At 45.3% G+C, this 21,480-nt stretch overlaps 1 protein-coding gene across 3 annotated transcripts in view; it reads right to left on the reverse strand.

Annotated features, from left to right (window-relative positions):
• LOC138516887 (disintegrin and metalloproteinase domain-containing protein 33-like) overlaps positions 1–21,480 on the reverse strand; it is a 629,971-nt gene that overhangs the window by 573,663 nt on the left and 34,828 nt on the right. For all 3 annotated transcript variants that reach the window (XM_069632337.1, XM_069632338.1, XM_069632336.1), the window contains exon 2: positions 5,414–5,493. In XM_069632337.1, the coding sequence (XP_069488438.1) occupies positions 5,414–5,493 (80 nt within the window). The remainder of the gene's footprint in view (positions 1–5,413; positions 5,494–21,480) is intronic.

Raw genomic sequence — 21,480 nt, forward strand, 5'->3', positions numbered from 1 at the left:
TAGGACTTTGAAAAGGACTGCTCTCTCAGCAGAGCCCAGTGAAATATTCTTGCAATATTGGATTTCAGGGACGATACAAAGAAGTGGTGTGAGACCCCTTCTTTTAAAGGCGAAAGCGCACAGTGATTGGACAAAACCTTGCCTGCATTAAGGGTCCAATCCCTGCTCTAGAAATGAATGCACTTTGCCCTTCTGATAAAGGGCTTTGTGCTACTGGAAGTTGAGGCCTCCTGTGAAGTGCCAGTCCCTGGGGAAAGTGTGTTATCTCCCCTTACAAAGGAACAAAGACAGGCAATCCGCTAAGTGTACAGTTCTGCCAGTGGGCAGGGGGAGGTTTTTCTTGAGCGAATACACATAACCCTTTCACAGCTGAACTGGGCCCACAGAACTGACACATCTGTAATAACTTTATTTATTTAATTGTTTTTCCATAACTGGCTTAATCCCATACCTGAGTTTGGTTTGTAAGTGCGGATCTGTGATTCGAACCTCTGTTGCTATGCATGGTCTTGCGTCCAAGTCCAGCACATTGCCCCTGTGCTATCTTCCGTTCACCGTGCCATATCCATTAAATGTGGCTGGGATAACTATGAGCGATGCTGGCCACCATGCCCTAACTAGGGTATGGCTTATATTTAAAGATTATTCTGCCACCAGGGCAGTATTCCCATAATGATGGAGTTTTGGCATCAGGGTGCATATCTTAAATGCAACCCCCGCACTGCAGAGACTTGGTTGTCACTGCAGATGTCAAGAGGGCACATGTGACCTCTGAACTTTCTCTATGTCACTGGAGAGCAGGCGCTGCGGATCACGGTACTAATGCAGCTTGCCACAAGTACACACTATGCTTTTGGCTTGGAGCCTATAAAAGGGGAATCTGATCAGCAGATCTCCCTTCCAGAGATGGAATTACCTGCACCATGTATTAATGAATAACAATCCAAAGAGCCAGAGCTTTCACACCCTTGCCAGATGGCAACTCATCACAGCTAACTTCTTCTCTTACTCGTTATTTGGGCGGGAAATCCTTACCTGTGAGCCAAGCACCGCAGAGCTCAGACTCCCTGTCGCCAATGTCAAAGCTCCAGTTGACGTCAAAGGAGTCTCACAAGTAGCAACAACACACTGCGTCTACTTCCAAAAGCCCATAACAAAAAATCAAAACACAATGGTATCAACTATGTGGGTTGATAATCAATCCCTTTCTACCAGACTCCAGCGTCAAACTGACTGCACAGGCGCTGGTTTGAACTCACTGATACAGAGGAAAGAAGTTGCTCCCGGCCTACCCACCGCTGCAAGCACCACCACCCCACAGCCTATGAGAAGCATCATCCACATGCTGCCCCCTCCTCGTCAAATGTGCCTGCCAATAGTAACGCCCGCACTCTTTGAACTTCACCGCCGCTCCATGCAGGCATGGATCACTCTCCAAGCCAGCGGCATCGTATACAAAACATGACGCCACGCACACTTCCTCCTAACTGCCAGAGAAAATCAAAACCTCTGGCGGTCAGCGCATCGCCAAACGTCAGGACCTGGCCAGGCTCGAAGAGCAGAAATGGAAAAAGAAAAGAACCAGGAAACAAGCGTTCTCGTTGTTTGGTCCCAGACTCTGGAACCTCATACCCATCGATAGCAGACTTGTGCTGACTCTCCTGCAATCCAGAAACTGTTAAGGTAAATTATTGCCTGCTACCCTAAGTGACATGGTGGAAATAAATGCTATGCTGTAAGGGGTTTTCCCCACCGTAACCATTCAGTCTCGGCCTATAACCCCTACTAATGTACAGCGCTCTGCGGCTTCCCAGCGCTAGGTTATTCAATAAATACCCAAAATAAACACATTGATACAAACTAAAAGGGTATCCGGTAATAGTATCCCCATATATATGGTCGCCGTACCCATGGTCGTCGGGAAAAGGCTGAGGCAACTATATGGGGTCAGAGGGAGCTGGGGTTGCAGGGGTGGCCCCCCTCATGTTCAATGTGATAATGTCCCAGCAAACCATGGCCTTTTCTTGGCGACATTTGTGTTAGACGCCATTTTTGCAGGGACATCATTGACATGGAACCACTGAAAGCAAGTGTACAAGTCCCAGAATGCACTGAGGAAGACAGGGCAGGATTAACTAGTGCAGCGTGGCATGTAACCACGTCAGAGTTCTGTATTTAATTTCGGGTGTGTGAGGTGCACACTTGAGCGCCTGATCAGACTCATTGGTCACGAGGACGTCAGTGGAACCTCACTGTAAAACATGATCCTTTCGATCCAGGAGATATCACTCCTGTCAGGTCTTACACTGTGAGATTTCTGGAATACCACTGAAAAAGACTCCCCTCGGTACACATGTTCGAGAGCACTTTGTGACAGATGTGCATACAGGGTCTTGCACCAGGAGGCATACCTGCTAAGCCTTATGATTGCCGAGAGGAGTTATTTATATTTTTACATTTGCAGCAGCACACTAAACCCGAGGGCATCAAGGCACTAGTTGCAGGGCAGGTTACAGAGTTGCAGGACCTAATATGTTCGAGGACAGAACAAGTCAAGGTGGAGGAGGACCTCCACGTGAAAAGCCAGTACAAACACAGTTCTCTTTACCGGGGATAGTCAATCTGTCACCCTCCAGATATTGTGGATTACAATTCCCATGATGCCTCATCATTGACTATAATGAACAGGGCTGATGGGAGGTGTAGTTCAAAACAACTGGATATTGCGGATTACAACTCCCATGATGCCTCATCATTGACTACAATGAACAGGGCTGATGGGAGGTGTAGTTCAAAACATCTGGAGGTTGGTGGGCTGGCTGCCCGTGCTCTGCACTATATGTGAGCACATGTAATAGTTGTGCTGACTGAGTAGGACTAAAGTGTTCCCCTCCACATTCTATGTACACTATGAACCCAGTACAGAATCTGCCTGCACACCCTGGACACCATAACGTAAGCATCTTAAAAACACAATTCGCAAATTTGCATTTTTGTGACTTCTTGACCTGTTGTGTCCATTCCCTTGATACTCATGCTCAACGTATAGGGGCATCTTCATAATGCTTTTCACACATAGCGGTGACCTACGTCCATTGGCCAAAGCCTACGTTTACGTAATGTATGCAATGTGCATATTACGCATGCATAGAGTTTTGTGCTATTAAATTGCACACATCTGTAGCTGCCAAGTTGCCTCCTGTCATGTATGACACTTGGAATGATTGTAAGCAGCGGCCTGCATGCAGAGATCGGATTTGGATCAAGCATAGCCGATGGAGTCCACTTCGAGATATTGGTACAGACTGAGTTGAATAATATAGGAAGCAGTGGCGTACATTGCTACAACAGGACGTACCTGGGTGAACGAACCACCGCTCCCCATGCTGTCAAACATACTGCTTTATGATGGAGAGCTTCATTCGAATTGGAAAGGTGGCCAGTTCAGATGCACAAAGGATTTTTGAAACGGGAAATATCGACCTGAGTGACGACTTTACCCGGGAAATGACACTCTGCTCTCCTTTCAAAACGGTGACGCTATATGGCGCCTTTGTCGCCCTACACATTCAACGCAGTGGCGATCTAGCTTATGTATAGAAGTTGTGGAACATGAAATATGCAAGACACAACAGGCCAACGACTGGATAAAAGAATTCAACCCACACCAACTTGAATTATTGTACAAAACTGTATTTTCGCAATTACTTGTCCTGACGAGGCGCACTGGTTGGAACTGATATAACCACCCAGTTGCCCGAAACTCGAGTAGACACATTTGTAGATCCCACTCCTTTAGGAGTGGTTTCTAACTTGGGTTAGTAAGAACTTGGTAATCAATATATGTTCAAAGAAATCTTGACAACATATACCACCTTCAAGAAAATACATATTTATGCATTCTAGCGGGCAAAAAAACAATGTGTGATATTCTAAAATCTACGATAGCATTGTTGTCGAATAGACAACAGACAGACTATGCGGTTATTTGCACAAGCTTGAATGGTTTTGGTATGAATGGGTATGGAAGGGTATGAGATGAATGGTGTGACATGTGTGATCACCGGTTGGTGTGCTGCTTTTTTTATAGTAGGTCTTTCTATAGTTGGTTTTTAACAATTATTAATGAATGTCCTCTATTTTTTGTAGCATTAAAATATTCAATAAGATTGATAAATGAAACTGTGTTTTGTCTAAATACCTATTCTATAGATAATCCCCATAGAGGAAGGAATTGTGCGGCGCCTCGTGTTTGGCGCAAGTGATATTACAAATGTTAGGAGGGTGTGTACTTGTCCACGGACAATTACAATTTTTCTGCATAATGTCTGACACCTTGAGCATGTCCTGTTTGTTTCCCACCGTATGCTGGAACTTGTAGTTTCGGTTTTCCTGCTGAAAGTGTGGGCTTACAAGTCCCAGAATGCAACAGGAAACCTCAGGACTGGCGAAGGTGTCACACATGACATGGGGCCCGTTGGCAGCTATGCCCATCGGGAATATAAACTGGACCGCTCCACACATTCTGCACAATTTACACCAGATCCATACACGTGAAAGCTAGGTGTCCATATACATGTGGGGGTCTGCATGCTAATTGTGTGTAAAGCCTCCTAAATGCACACGGTCTGGGTGCCAAACGAGTGTGTATTGCATTTCCCTGGCCCAGGACTTTGGCACGACTCTGGCCGCTGTCCAGTTTAAAAAAAAACGAATACAAACCATCTGTGAGTACATTATATAGGCATAATCTGACTAGTGTGCAACACTTATGGAAATCACTTATGCACGTGCATTATGAATCTTTTCACTTCTGTGAATCACGCATAACGTAATGATACATAAATGGTAATTATTTTTTCCATGCGTGAATATCATTTACATTTGAAAAAAAGAGTTGTGAATCGGCCCCTTTGTTTATGGTGCTCGTGCTTTAGCCAACCTCAACTACAGACCTGTGTGATCAAGCACAGGGAAAGCTGCCTTCCTATTGGCTAGAGACTTTGCAGCTACGATTACCGCACAGTCCCTAAAGACTTTGCAACAGTGTTCGAAGTGAGCGGGAACGGTCTGGAGCGGTGTTCCACCACTTTTACCTTTTCCTATTCACCACTCTGTCCAGAGCATGTGTCCATGAATGTCCCTGTGCAGGAGTAACGTTGTACTACGAGCATCACTTACTAGTTGTGTAGACTATTGCAATGTCCCAGCCACAACACCTATCCACATGTTGCACTATGCTTCCGCCTACCCTCTCCCCTGCCGAGACCACCGTTCCACTACCTTTTTCGGTACACTTCTACCACTGCTTTGCAACCAAAACCATTGCTCTCATTCTGCACACGATATATTAAAACGGCCGTAACCAAAAATAAAATGGCAGGCGTCGTGGAAAAGAAGATTTTACACTGACCTTGTCCAGGATGTTGACGGCTCTCTTGACCCGTCCTCCCGAGAGCCAGTGCGCCGTGACGAGCTCCCCCTCAGAAGGTCCTGTGGGGGCAACAGAAACCCAAAGTTAGCTAACTCGGCTTCTTCACACTGAGAGTTCTCTATGTAAAGTTGTGCTTCACAAGTGTTAACAGTCATGCGTACAATGGTGTCATAGTATTCATGCTCTTATACAGCACTTCAAGCGAAATGCATCCGGCTTCTAAGTGTTGTAATAACAAGGGCACTTAATCCTGTATTCACCTTGAACGGATGAAAGGCTGAGTCGGCTCTGCTGAGGGGATTCGAACATGCAAAGCGCAGGCGGGCCCCGTATGAGAGGTATACATTCTGGTATCCAGTGTTTATAATGAACAAAAAATAACCACATACTTTAAAAACGACACCTAAATAACGACAAAAAGTCGAATTTTAAAGTAGTAAAAGTATATATGGGTGGTGGGTTAAGGCATTAAAAGGGCTGAGGGTATTAGGGGGAAGGGTAAACAGGCAGTAGAAATGTGGGGTTTGGAGGGGACCCCTAAAATAAAAAAAACAAATTTCAACTTTTTTCGTTGTTCAGGTGTCATTTTTAAAGTATGTCGTTGTTTTGGGTGTCGTTGTAAAGACATCGAACCACATTCTCAAGACATTGATTATGGGGCTATTTTGGTTTATGAGGTACGCTAAAATGCAACCTACTACTGGTATTATGAGCCAGATACATCCAGAGGTCATTGAGAAGTTAAAGGGACGAGTAACACTGTAACCTTGTATCAATCGGTCAAGAAAAAGCAGGAAGAGGAAAGAAATAAAAGAGGATGTTGTGATGGCATCCACTTGGGGGATACATGTCAGACCAGAATGAAACAGGAATCCCAGAGTTTGGGCCTGGGACTGTGGGTTGTGCCCAGAGTAGATAATCATAGAAAAGGAAGACAGACTTGTCAGTGGGCCACAGCAGCAGAACCATCACTGTGTTGTTGTGATGTGTTCAAGCAACAGAGGTTTAATAAAGAACTAGAGAGCAAACAATCCACACTTTTCAAAAATGGAGGCAGCCATTTTCCATTCAGTTAGCAGCCATGCGTGCCATGCTGGTAGAAAAGCAGCCATAGGAACCAATGGAAAGTGGCGTGTTTCTTCCTCCAACATGGCACCCAGTGCTGACACAGCGTCTGGTGGAATGTTGGCCCTCTAGTTCTTTATTTGACCTCTGTGGTTCAAACAGAAACCGTAAATGTGAAGGGCTCTCATAGTGTGAACCAGGCCCAAAGTGTTATAGTGCCCTACAAGTAGATATTTTGCAAATTCAAATAAAGAAACTAAACAGCATTCAGAAATGCCCCTATAAAAAGATCACTTTCCCTCGTAAATAGAGCATACACAGAAATTACAAGAGCTGAAAAGAGTTGAATGTCAGATAATCTGCATATTTAGTTAATAGGGTGCTCTTTAGCGACGAAGTCCCGTAAACTAGACCACAATACATACAGGAATTCGGGTTTTAACACTGTGGGCTCAGCGGCCCATCCGAATCTAGCCCGTCGCCTAAGAAATGAGAAAGGGAATGGAAGAATTTAGAGGTCAAACGTGACAATCACGCAGCACGTCATATCTTGGGGTAATACCCCCGTTGGCCGCAGTCCTTTTCCAAATGAGCACTGGCTTTGGGAATGGGTTATATTTGTACAACCCTGCTCCAGTTAAGGCCCACATTTGGAGTGCAGAGTCATTGAAGTCAGCCTAGACCATCTCCGTAAATGGATGAGCTGGGTTTGTTAGGAGTTGCTTTGGATACAGGTTGTAGGGTGGATGGAAGCAAAAGTGTGGATTTGTACATCTCAATTCTTTACGGATGCGCTCCAATTGACTGTTTCTGTCTGCCTTTCTGCTATTCAGACCATGCTCACTTTCTTCATCGGAATCCTCCCAAATCAAAGTCTCACTTTCTGCATCCCAATCCTCACTTTCTCCATCTCACTCCTCCCAAAACAGAGTCCTCACTTTCTCCATCTCAATCCTGACTTTCTCCATCTCAATCCTCCCAAAACAGGGCCCTCACTTTCTCCATCTCAATCCTCACTTTCTCCATCTCAATCCTCCCAAAACAGAGTCTCACTTTCTCCATCTCAATCCTCCCAAAACAAGAGTCTCACTTTCTCCATCTCAATCCTCCCAAAACAGTCCTCACTTTCTCCATCTCAATCCTCCCAAAACAAGAGTCTCACTTTCTCCATCCCAATCCTCACTTTCTCCATCTCACTCCTCCCAAAACAGAGTCCTCACTTTCTCCATCTCAATCCTGACTTTCTCCATCTCAATCATCCCAAAACAGGGCCCTCACTTTCTCCATCTCAATCCTCACTTTCTCCATCTCAATCCTCCCAAAACAGTCTCACTTTCTCCATCTCAAACCTGCCAAAACAGGGCCCTCACTTTCTCCATCTCAATCCTCACTTTCTCCATCTCAATCCTCCCAAAACAGTCTCACTTTCTCCATCTCAAACCTGCCAAAACAGAGTCATCACTTTCTCCATCTCATTCCTCCCAAAACTGTCCTCACTTTCTCCATCTCAAACCTCCCAAAACAGAGTCTCACTTTCTCCATCTCAAACCTCCCAAAACAGAGTCCTCGCTTTCTCCATCTCAATCCTGACTTTCTCCATCTCAATCCTCCCAAAACAGAGTAATCTTTTGTCTTGTTTCTACTACCTCTCCCTCAACCTTCCTCCTGGCCTATCCACTCCTGCTGCTTTTTATCCATTGTATCCCGCGGCTCGCAAACTATGGCTTGATTCTTCTCCTTCTTTCTACGTGCACATCTCCAATGCTGCTTCGAGCTGTTGTGGTAATCTCTGCTCGTGCCTTTTTTCTCCTTCATAGTATCAAACTCCTAGTCGTCCCTCTTATCTTTTCTTGTCTCGACTACTGTCTGCTCTTCTGACAGTGGCTGGCCTTTCTGCTTCTCATCTTGCCTCTCTTCAGTCAATTTATAACTCAAGTTTTCATCCCATGTTCTCTTTACCATCTCACTCTTCTTATGCTTCCTCTCTTCGCTCCTTTTCACTTCTCTCATTTGACTGTCACTTTCCTTTTCACTTCCTTTGCATTGTTTATAAATGTGTCCATGGCCTTGCTCCATCCCATCTCTCTTCCCTTATTACTTTATACTAACCATCTGGCGCTCTTCGCTTTCAATCATTATGACTATTTTTTGGTTCCTAAACCTCGTTGTGCCCCATATCGCCTTCACTCATTCTTCTTACAACACCCAAAACATTAGAATTCTGCTGCTTTCCCTGTTCACTCTTCTACTCTGCATGTGTTATGTTATGTTATGTCATTGGGCATTTGTATAGCGTCTTTTCACCATTGGTATGATCTTAAAGTGCTTTGGGTTGAACGCCCTCGAGGACCGCAGTCCAGGTCAGAGGGGAGACCTGAAAAACCACTTATTGTCGCTTTCTTTCTAGTGCCGATTGCTCTTCCCATTCATTACCTAATTAATTGCAATGCTTCTATTAATCCTTATTCAGCACTTTGGCAAAAGCACTTTATAAATTCCAATAAATACCAAATCTCAGAACAGGAGGCAAGTGGGACTGGTGGATCAAGCTAGTAAGCCTTATTACCTGCGGTGACATATAGCTCTCCAGCATGCCTACAGGACAAGCATCTAAGGAGGAAAGTAGGGACAGCTACAGAGGGTGAAAGATGGATTTAGTAACACATCAGAATATCAGGTGTCCAGGGTGAACGATAGATAGCGTTGGTTGATGGTTTCTGTATTGACCCGTGACTATCGTCTACCAAAATAATTCTGCTGGGACGGTGAATGGATGAACAAGGGAAGAGGCCATGGACGGGGGCTTTCGTTCGGACAGTATTTTTGGAATAGGGGGGTTTTTCGGGTCTGTTTGGAAATTGACGATAAAAGGTGCAGAACGCAGATCAGTCCGACCTGGTTTTGCGTTCCTTCGACACAATCTTAGAATGGCAGAGTGTGGGAAGTAGATCCATTTCTGCGGCTGGCTCCTCCCTCTGGAAGGCCTCCCTCCCCCTCTTCGAATTGAGCCGGATCTTCCAAAGTTCCAGAATCTTCACAAGACTTTCCTTTTCTCCGCTTCCTTCCCTCTCCCCCACCCGTGCTACCTCTCCCTCTGCTGCTACGACTGGAGACTGGTCCCTTCGGAGTCATACAGGAGCCAGACCATCCCCCACCAGCTCCTCCTGCATCCTTTGCCAGCACTTGCCCTCTGGCTTCCTTTCCTGGACTAACCCAAATTGGGCCACTCTGCCCACCGCACTCATCCTCCCTTTCCCCCTTTTCCCCTGGCACATGCCTTCTTGGACCACAAGCACTTCGCTGACCACTTACCTGGAGGCGCCCCACTCCTGCACTTCTCCGTTTACCCCCTCACCCTCTGCACTTGCAACCTTCTCAAGCACTTGCACAGTAGGATTGTCACAAGGCCAATATAACCATCTTTTGTGTTGCTTTTATTCCCTTGACCCCCTCCATCCCACATCTTGTCTTGTGGCCACTGGAAACGCTTGTGTATAGGCATCATACAAATGTCCAATAAAATAAAAAAAATAAAAATTAATTATAGTCTTAGGGTTTGAAGCATCTTTAAGTTAGGGAATTGAACGAAACACTAGATTATTTGCTGCACAGCCCTATAGAACCTCCAGAGACTGGGTGAGTAGCACTGCAGTGCTTTACCATGTAGAGTTTGCCATTTTGAAAGTGCAAGAGTCTATAGAAGGGGGCCAGGGAAGATCTTTTCGGGCTGGGGCTATTTGATTGAAGCGCCGTGTACCAGACGTCATTTCGGCAGCCACTTGTCATACCGTCTTTAGAGGCAATAACCACCATTTGGAGAGGACCATTATGGAGGCTTTAACATAGACCAAACTTTGGGACGACCAGCGGATCAGCAATGCAAATCAGGTTCTGGGATAAACCTTTCGATATTTTTCAGAGAGCGTAGAGAGAAAAGTGCTCTTTGTACAGTGCTCCTTGTATGTGGTTCTTTCTCTTTCTACCATGCGCGTGCGCGATCTGATTGACACCTGACCTAGTAGGATCGTTGTCCCCGCTCCCTTGCCTCGTCGCGCCTTGGCACACTTGTGTATAGGCGCGTTATAAATGCCATATCATATCACATCATATCACCCAAAGCAGCCAGGCCACTTCTCCTGCCATCCTCTGCCAATCCTGATCTTCCTGTCCTGGAAATATTGTAACTTCGTTTTCACCTCCTGCCCTTTAACCTTTGTAAGGTGGTTCAAAATAATCTGGTTAGGTCCAGCGCTAGACAAGGATTTTGCTGAGAGTGCGGATAGCCAAACATGAATGTTCAGATTGTGGGGATGGGAAACCAATACTCAGACAATACTCCACTAAATCTCCAATGATCAAAGTGGACACCCAATCAAGATAAATCCACAAAAAGTAGAATCTTTACTTACTACCTATGGTGAATATAATTATACTTGGTTATTTATAATGCGTGTGCACCCGGGGATCGAACCTGTGTTGCTATCTGTTGTCGCGCTTCCAAGGCGAGCGTGTTGCCCCTGAGCTATCCTCCCAAGTACAGACTGCACATTGGTTTACAATTGAGCTCCTGTTACTGGTTCGGCCTCTGAGCAGTTCCATGCAAGTGTTAGCTTGTGGAAGAGAGTTCCGAGCCTTGCTGTACCCAATACGGAATTGGTGAGGATTTGGAATTCCTTATTTGTAGCTGTTGAAATGGGCTCTCTAAGAACGAGGAGAATCAGTTTAGGTCTACAGCATATTCTCAACAGTATTGAGTAGCTTAGCATGACCCACATCGAAAGCCGCGCATAGGTTGAGAAGTACGAAAAGGTTATCCCCCACCATGACCAGGATGCAGAGAGTATCATCCTTTTCCTTATTACAGCCTTCCCTGCAACTCAGGCGATACAATTCAAATAAATTGTTTTCCGAGAGATATTCGTCAAGTTGAATAGCCACACGATTTTGAATGCTTTTTCCCATGGAGGAGAAGTCCACGATGGGGCGAAAGCTATTGAGGTCTTTGTAGGCAGATGTTTGCTTCTTTAGGTCTTCAGAAACCTAACCAGTCATCAGGCTTTTGGGAAACTCGACTACTTGTTGAAAAGCGAATAGTGGTTTAAGAAGTAAGAGTCCATACTGAGGAAGACCGTCCTCATCAGGGTTGTAGGTATGTAATAGATGTTACATGGTATGAGTTAAGAAATTATTTTTGGGAGTTGCTTTAGAGAGAGGGTAGAACAATTGGTCAAGATTGGTGTGGAGTTCCAGTCGTTCCAGGACTGCGCAAAAAAGAGAGGTTTGTCTTTATGATATTGTAGATTTTGACCACAAAACACTCATTGGAATGTAGTTGTTTATCATTTCAGGGGACGATTGGGGAAGAGTTTCTTGTAATTATTTCCAAGAATCACAATCTTAATGTTTTACTCTTGGTTCCATTTTTTTCAGTGGCCTGTGGGGCTCCCCTTTCCCATTGTGTTCTGCTGAGATCAATGGTACTTATTGTTTCTGTTAGGGAGAACCCCCCAGGCAAGCAGGGCGGTTTGCTAGGAGTTTGCGGATGCTGAACTCATAGAAGGCCTAACTCCTTCCCTTTCCTAAAAGGATTGCACGTCCAGACAGGTAGCAAGTTCAACTGTGGTTTATTACAGCCAACAAACCATCAGGGATTAGCACATGGATAAAAGTCCAGACACACACAGCGAACACTGGCTCGCAGGCCAGTTTTTAGACAAATCCACATCACAATGACGTCACAACCGGTGCCCTTCTCCATCGACTATGATTGGGTGCTAGGGGTAGTTCCCTTATAGCCGTCCCTATAGAAGTTAGCTTACATGTCCTTCCATGTCAGGTGTCAGGCCTGGATCAGCCCCCAAAAAGTGTTACTTCTAAATGTTTCAGTATGCAGACCCAATGATTGTTTGGGGGCTCCCGTTACCCACACCTAGGGCAATAACTTGTGATTGGTCGAACTGCTAGTCCCCAGGCCTGGGGCTCAAGTCGGTTCTCAGCTCGAAGCGTATTTGTTCAAGGTAACATATGCAACTATGTGTCAGCGTTATACTCGGATGTGAACCACCATAACTATGAGAGTGCTCATTTCCCATCATATAACATCGACTGCGGTTGTAACAACTTTGGTGCCAGCCGCTGCCTAGCGCGTGAGACCTCTGCTCTTCCCAGCTGTCAATTCTTGGCTCGGCTTCCGCTCTGCTGGATCAGATGTTCGGAGACTGTATTTCAGAGCTTCTGGAGCTCTGAATTAGTCTGAATTTAGGAGAATTATGCAGATCTGCTGCACCGGTGTTACTTCAGTTCAGGAGACCGAATGTCATTTTCAACAATGCAACCTTGGCAGTGGTCCTGCTCCACACATGGCAGCACTCTGGTTCATGCTGTATTAAGCTTAGCCTCAGCTTTCTGAGATCGTTGTGGCCTCTGTGATTTCCTGAGCCATAGTCTGGTTTCTACTGTATGTCCGTTCCCATAGTATCCATAGGTTAGTGGGTTCTGGCTCGGCTGTGGTCCCAGAGTGTTCCTGTTTTCTGTAGGGTTATTTGCATGTGGGCATCTGCAAGCATTTACATGAGATGTTCTTTGCTTCTTGCGGTTTCTATGACGATGCGACAAGCTAATGACAAAATAATAAACGTGTAGGCAGTATGTACATGTTCCTGTCCTCTAACTTATAGAACTGTACACCTTGTGTTCTTTGTGTGTTTGGGTGCGGGATTGCGTCCCGATATGCGGATGGCATCTGTGCTTCATGTCTAATGCTGCTATGTCATGTTGTCTCTAACAACTAGACGCATGGCTTCTTGGCACATTAGTCAAGACTGTCAATGGAGTTGTCTTTGGTTTCATCCTGCGTGTCTTCATCCACTTTGCGTAACGTTCACACTGCTCTTGGGTTGTAAGGTTGACTAAGAGGGTATCTTTCATTGTAGGCTCTGTGGGGGTTGGAGCAAGCTTGTGTGATCGGTGGCCATGTTGTCTTTGGTTTTTCTTCCAGTTTGAATATTTTCCGGGTGGGGGAACAAGGCCGGATTGCGACCTTCCCTCTTCATTTCCTTTTTTCCCCTTTAGGCTGGGTGGATCTAGGACATATCTGATGCCAGATACAGTATTTAGGCATGAGCATGTAAGAGAGTGAACGTCCTTGACTTCATCATCAGTAGGTCGGCATGATGATAGTGGATTGTTGACTTTGTTCATATCCAGTCTTTTTAGATATGTGGCCATGTACCTAGGTTCTCTCGGAAAGGGAATCAAGTGGTGAACCAGCCAGTCAACTTGAGTAGGAACTTGATTCTGAAGATCCCAGGGTTTTGAGATGAAGAGGTCTAGATTAGGCCCTTGGTCAGGGGTAGGCTTCATACAATATCCAGTTAGAACATCACATTTTAAGAAGGCTGTGAGGAAGGACACTTCAGGTTTGGAGAAGTCTCCCTAGTAAAGGTGTAAATCACTAACCAAGAAGTTCTTTGAGAAATGTGGCATCTGTGCTGTGGTGAGGTCAGTGTATTGTTTGTCACATAGTGTGTGCTCTTTGAACGGTTGACGCATGATATTAGATTTTGTTGTTGAAGAGGAGAGTCTAATTGCAACCCCTGGCGATTCAGAAGTGTGGCAGAAATGGTCATGGGTTGGATTGCATGGGAGAGAGTTTCAAAGAATTAGCGCAGATCCTCCTCGGAGGACATATCCTCGGTCTACACGAACAATGGAATATTTGTTTGGTAGAAGTAAATCCGACATGGTTTGGCAAGCATGAATCATGATTCCGCAAGGATGTGGGCATTATTTATGTATGTTTGTATTGCACTGCCACGTGAAATGCGGTGAAGCGTGGGCGATCTGTAGATATGCAATATGGCCTTACCCCATCCACACGTATGCACTTAACCACCCCCACCTAAGAAGTACATTTTGACGCGCTTAGTCTTCCCCTCCCCTCCATGATACTCCCACAGCTTCTCACACCACAAACCTTTCCAGTTTGTGCTTTGAACTGTCAATAGTGGCATGAGGCACAATACAAAAAAACTAAAACCATGCCCTACCCACCAATACTACAGCATCAAGTTTTAATGCACATTTTCCTCTGTCATCCTTTCCACCTGGCCCATACAAATCGGCTTTGGGCAATCTCTTTGAAGATCAGAGACAGTTAGAGACCGGGAGGATAGCTCAGAGACAAGACACTCATCTTGGAAACAAAACTAAGCTGAGCAGCGTGGGTTCAATATCTGGTCCCAGTCTTGAAACCAATTTATTATTATTATTTTAACAGTGAAAGCTTCTGTCCTGAGCCAGCAGTAGGGATTCAAAGGAAGGGAGCTGTCTAGAGCAGTGGCCAATGCAAGCTGTATCAACATAGCCTCTAGGCCCCATGAACACAGTAAATGTACAGAATCAGAGCTAGGATATTTATTTATTTGAATATTTAAAGTGCACATCAGCCCTGGGGCATCGTGGCGCTGTTACAGATAGAGCCATAAGCTGGTTACAGTGGAAGGCAAATGGTTACATGGCAATTTTCATAACAAATAAAGAATACTATACTGGCATTACAGACACATATCTTTACAGTACAGTTGAGGGCAGGTGAAGGTGAAGGAAAGGAAATATACTTGTTATTTTTTTTTAAAAAAACATATATAATGTGCTTAATACCAAAGATTGGTTTCTAATCCCAGGATCCGAACCTTTTGTGCTGTGTTGTCTTGCTTCCAAGAAAAACGTGTTGCCCCTGAGCTATCCCCCCTCACAATAGGTACTAACCGCTTGCAGTTATTACAGCTGATAGAATAGATTCTTAACCCAATAACCAATCATCGCAATGCACCCTAATATTCTACATATCTGTGCCTGCACAGACACTCTGGAACCTATGAAACAGATGTGCCAAAACATATTGGAAAAATAAACTATTTGAGACGCATTATTATTCTAGCAAATTCACGCTAAATCCAGGTGTCGTTGCTTGGCTTCTTGCCACAAATAAGAGAAATCCAAAATAAACACTAACTTTCAGCACTCTAGCATCTGTTCAATTTTACCACCCGTCTATGGTAACCTGCTGCTCTCATTGTTTTATTTAAAAATAAACCAACAACTTTTGTGATTTGCTTAATTTCATTTTAGCTGGCCCATCAAATATGCAAAATACCTACACTTTGCATGTTGCCTTAATTGCGGTTCAATGTAATAATGCCCCCACAAAAATGTCGCCTGGCAAAAAAGTCGCAAAGTAATGGCAGTTTTTAGAGGGGACATTATTACATTTAACATTCAGGGGACACCCGCGGAACCCCCAAACCCTTTTTCTTTTCAAGGGGAGCAGGGTACACCGCCACAACCCACACCCCATTAAAACCCTATATATGGTCACCATATATAATGTTGCCACAACCTTTTCACAGCGACATTATGTATGTGACATTAGTACCTGGTACCTTAATTGCACATGTATTTTATGCTGGTTATGCCGTAACGCGTTTGAGCACCACTCTTAAAATAGTCCAAAAGAAGTTTTTAGAACTGGATTCATTAACACTTGTCCTTACTCCAGAACAGTCTGCGTTCCAGTGATCGCTGCACACAGCGTCTTTGTGTCAGTTTTAGCATCTGACACAACATGTGATCAACAGTCACAAGGCAGTCAAGTTTCCGACTGGAGCCCTGCAGCCTGATGCATGTCTTCATACGTCTGTGATCCACAATTCTGAAGAATAGTATTAATATTATCAGTAATAATAATATACATGCATGATCTTGCATGGAGTTTCATGCACGAATTCATCCGGATTCTAAGTGTTTTAATAACTGGTGTTTTTGTCGGATGACAATATCCTTTCATGGGAAAATAGAAATCTATACTTGTGTTCAATAGAGAAATTGGCTCATATTAAAAAAGGAAATACAATTAGGGGGAAGCACATTTTATTTTGTGATTACAAAAGTCTATGCCATGTATATTTCAAGGATTAACTTCTTCCTTTGTAACTTGTGTCAGTTTCTCTAGTTCTGTCTGTTAATTGTTCGGTTTGGGAAAATCATGGAAGACTGTGCTCATGCTCGCCATTCTTCATATCACCTACTTTAATTTAGAGGGATAACTTTAATGTTGGGACTAAAAGAAAACTTCATCAGTGTGTTTCTTTAATCCCCTAAAAATTGACCGGCAAATAAGAGGTCCTCTTCTTTGCCAGTCAATTTTTAGGGGATTAAAGAAACACACTGATGAAGTTTTCTTTTAGTCCCAACATTAAAGTTATCCCTCTAAATTAAAGTATGTGACAACCCAATGTATATGCAAGTTCATGTTCACATTTATGTTTATTCTCATCTACATGAAAAAACATGATTCTGAATATCTGCATTACCCCGATACCTCAAACAAATGATAATCTAACATTACATTCAGCCCTTTTGGTTGCACACTATCCAGCAAGTCAATCCAAAATTACATTCTTTGTTAAAGAATTGTTTTCTGTTCCCACCGTTTGTTGGTTTTGGGTGAAGAGAAGGGAGTCCACACTCTTAAACTGTTCTTGTGTGACCCCATGCCCATACTATCTTTCTTCAAATTATGAGCTCACCCATTGAAATTGAATCTTTTTGTTTCCTCAACACACACTGATTCATATGTTAGGCAGTACACTATTTCAAAATGTTATGTACATGTTGGAATGTATATACCATATTCTGATTTACACATGTACTATCTGTTCGTAAGAATATGCCTAACCGTGCTGGCGTACACAACCAACTCTCTTTTCATAACATCTGAGAATAGCAAACATGAAAGACACTGAAACAAGTACTTTCATGGAATTCAATGTTAATGTTAATGTTAAATATTAAAGGGTATTTGTACTGCGCACTATCACCACTGGCGCTCAATGATGTTTGATATCTGCTTTACCGAGTCTCTTATTTATGCTCGGTTCAGCGGTGTGAAATTATAAGAGTTGATGCTAAACATGTCTTTATTTTTTAGCACAATAGATTAAACGACAATTCTTCTTCTTCACTTACTCTTCCCAACCTTAAGAATGTCCATTATGTTATCCATCTGTAAATCAAATTGGATAATGGCAGAAAGAAATGCAAACGTTGTGTTCGTGTATCTACCATAGAGGAATTAGCGATTTATCACATAAACCACAGTATCTAAAAAGGATATGATCTCCAACATTCATGAAACATTTCATTGCAGCGCATTGTACATTAAACCGCCGATACAAGTAACACTGCTTCCCACCTGTGCCATTCGGGATCCTAAAGATGTATTCCATATCTTATGACTGTCAATCGCTTCATTGGGTAAAACACTATAATCTCAAATGTCAAGCAATACATAAAGCAGGTTGCATAGCATGATGCTATATACGCTCGCCTATAGCAGTACAGTTGTTTGCTGAATGTCTCAGTCTCCAAATCAGGAGGAATTCCAGCTCTGTATTAGGCCTAATAGCAAAATGTATTATTCACGATTAATGCCTTCTACTTGCAGCCCCGCTAGTACTCACAATACACTGTTAAAACCTTGTGGGTGAAGAATTACAAGAGTTCAGGTACTTGATTAGCAAATAATGGCGTGCTTAGATGCAGATGTAGTGGTCAATGTCAATTCCTCTGATATACAGCTCATCTTTCAGCTCTAGGGGGAGCCTAGTTTAGACCTAACTCTAAGACACACTATGATATGATATGATAAGTCATTTATAACGCACCTGTTTCTATCCTAGACTTGACTTAAGGGGGAGCTCTAATGGAAACTATCCGATTTCATCTTTGGAGGAACTTTTTTTATTAGAATAAAATCCGAAGTCAGGAAGAGCATACTTTGCAAGTTAAATGCAAATCCGCTCTGTCAGAGGCCATCTCATTCCTCCGGTGTATCTCCAGGATGGAGGAAGGTCGGTGTTGATGCGTATCTGACCTTGGGACCCCAACAAGATTGAAGCTAAGCTTCCTAAAACGACGCTGTAGATATTTTTCATTATCATAATTCGTCAGGGTTATCTTGAAGAATTAGCTTAAAAGCGATCTCTTTGGGACTGCCCTTGGGCCTGCTACAAACAAAAGAAGTGGATAAGAAAATCCCACAGTACGAATGCCCAAATAAGTAACTTGCATATCTCAGAGACGTCAACACAAGGCGGGCATCCATACGACAGAGGGGATGCATGAGGGTTGCAGGTCTCAGAGACGTCAATACAAGGTGGGCATCCATACTACAGAGGGGATGCATGAGGGTTGCATGTCTCAGAGATGTCAATACAAGGCGGGCATCCATACGACAGAGGGGATGCATGAGGGTCGCATGTCTCAGAGACGTCAATACAAGGCGGGCATCCATACCACAGAGGGGATGCATGAGGGTCGCATGCCTCAGAGACGTCAATACAAGGCAGGCATCCATACTACAGAGGGGATGCATGAGGGTCGCAAGTCTCAGAGGCGTCAATACAAGACGGGCATCCATACCACAGAGGGGACGCATGAGGGTCGCATGTCTCAGAGACATCAATACAAGGCGGGCATCCATACCACAGAGGGGATGCATGCGGGTCGCATGTCTCAGAGACGTCAATACAAGGCGGGCATCCATACTACAGAGGGGATGCATGAAGGTCGCAAGTCTGAGAGACGTCAATACAAGGCGGGCATCCATACTACAGAGGGGATGCATGAGGGTCGCATGTCTCAGAGACGTCAATACAAGGCGGGCATCCATACCACAGAGGGGATGCATGAGGGTCGCATGTCTCAGAGACGTCAATACAAGGCGGGCATCCATACTACAGAGGGGATGCATGAGGGTCGCATGTCTCAGAGACGTCAATACAAGGCGGGCATCCATACTACAGAGGGGATGCATGAGGGTCGCAGGTCTCAGAGACGTCAATACAAGGCGGGCACCCATACCACAGAGGGGATGCATGAGGGTCGCAGGTCTCAGAGACGTCAATACAAGGCGGGCATCCATACTACAGAGGGGATGCATGAGGGTCGCATGTCTCAGAGACGTCAATACAAGGCGGGCATCCATACTACAGAGGGGATGCATGAGGGTCACATGTCTCAGAGACGTCAATACAAGACGGGCATCCATACTAAAGAGGGGATGCATGAGGGTCGCAGGTCTCAGAGATGTCAATACAAGGCGGGCATCCATACCACAGAGGGGATGCATGAGGGTCGCATGTCTCAGAGACGTCAATACAAGGCGGGCACCCATACTACAGAGGGGATGCATGGGGGTTGCATGTCTCGGAGACGTCAATACAAGGCGGGCATCCATACTACAGAGGGGATGCATGAGGGTCGCAGGTCTCAGAGACGTCAATACAAGGCGGGCACCCATACCACAGAGGGCATACATGAGGGTCGCATGTTTCAGAGACGTCAATACAAGGCGGGCATCCATACCACAGAGGGGATGCATGAGGGTCGCATGTCTCAATACCAGGCGGGCATCCATACCACAGAGGTGATGCATGAGGGTCGCATGTCTCAGAGACATCAATACAAGGCGGGCATCCATACCACAGAGGGGATGCATGAGGGTCGCATGTTTCAGAGACGTCAATACAAGGCGGGTATCCATACCACAGAGGGGATGCATGAGGATCGCATGTCTCAGAGACGTCAATACAAGGCGGGCATCCATACTACAGAGGGGATGCATGAGGGTCGTATGTCTCAGAGATGTCAATACAAGGCGGGCACCCATACCACAGAGGGGATGCATGAGGGTCGCATGTGTCAGAGATGTCAATACAAGGCGGGCACCCATACCACAGAGGGGATGCATGAGGGTCGCATGTCTCAGAGACGTCAATACAAGGCGGGCATCCATACTACAGAGGGGATGCATCCGGGTCGCAGGTCTCAGAGTCGTCAATACAAGGTGGGCATCGATACTATGGAGGGGATGCATGAGGGTTGCATGTCTCAGAGACGTCAATACAAGGCGGGCATCCATACTACAGCGGGGATGCATGAGGGTCGCATGTCTCAGAGACGTCAATACAAGGCGGGCATCCATACCACAGAGGGGATGCATGAGGGTCGCAGGTCTCAGAGACGTCAATACAAGGCGGGCATCCATACTAAAGAGGGGATGCATGAGGGTCGCAGGTCTCAGAGACGTCAATACAAGGCGGGCATCCATACCACAGAGGGGATGCATGAGTGTCGCATGTCTCAGAGACGTCAATACAAGCCGGGCATCCATACCACAGAGGGGATGCATGAGGGTTGCATGTCTTAGAGACGTCAATACAAGGCGGGCACCCATACTACAGAGGGGATGCATGAGGGTCGCATGTCTCGGAGACGTCAATACAAGGCGGGCATCCATACTACAGAGGGGATGCATGAGGGTCGCAGGTCTCAGAGACGTCAAAACAAGACGGGCACCCATACCACAGAGGGGATACATGAGGGTCGCATGTCTCAGAGACGTCAATACAAGGCGGGCATCCATACCACAGAGGGGATGCATGAGGGTCGCATGTCTCAATACCACGCGGGCATCCATACCACAGAGGGGATGCATGAGGGTCGCATGTCTCAGAGACATCAATACAAGGCGGGCATCCATACCACAGAGAGGATGCATGAGGGTCGCATGTTTCAGAGACGTCAATACAAGGCGAGCATCCATACCACAGAGGGGATGCATGAGGATCGCATGTCTCAGAGACGTCAATACAAGGCGGGTATCCATACTACAGAAGGGATGCATGAGGGTCGCATGTCTCAGAGACGTCAATACAAGGCGGGCACCCATACCACAGAGGGGATGAATGAGGGTCGCTGTGTCAGTGACGTCAATACAAGGCGGGCACCCATACCACAGAGGGGATGCATGAGGGTCGCATGTCTCAGAGACGTCAATACAAGGCGGGCATCCATACTAAAGAGGGGATGCATGCGGGTCGCAGGTCTCAGAGACGTCAATACAAGGTGGGCATCGA

This window comes from Ambystoma mexicanum, chromosome 6q, assembly GCF_040938575.1.
Source record: "Ambystoma mexicanum isolate Mex_15411 chromosome 6q, UKY_AmexF1_1, whole genome shotgun sequence".
NCBI lineage: Eukaryota > Metazoa > Chordata > Amphibia > Caudata > Ambystomatidae > Ambystoma > Ambystoma mexicanum.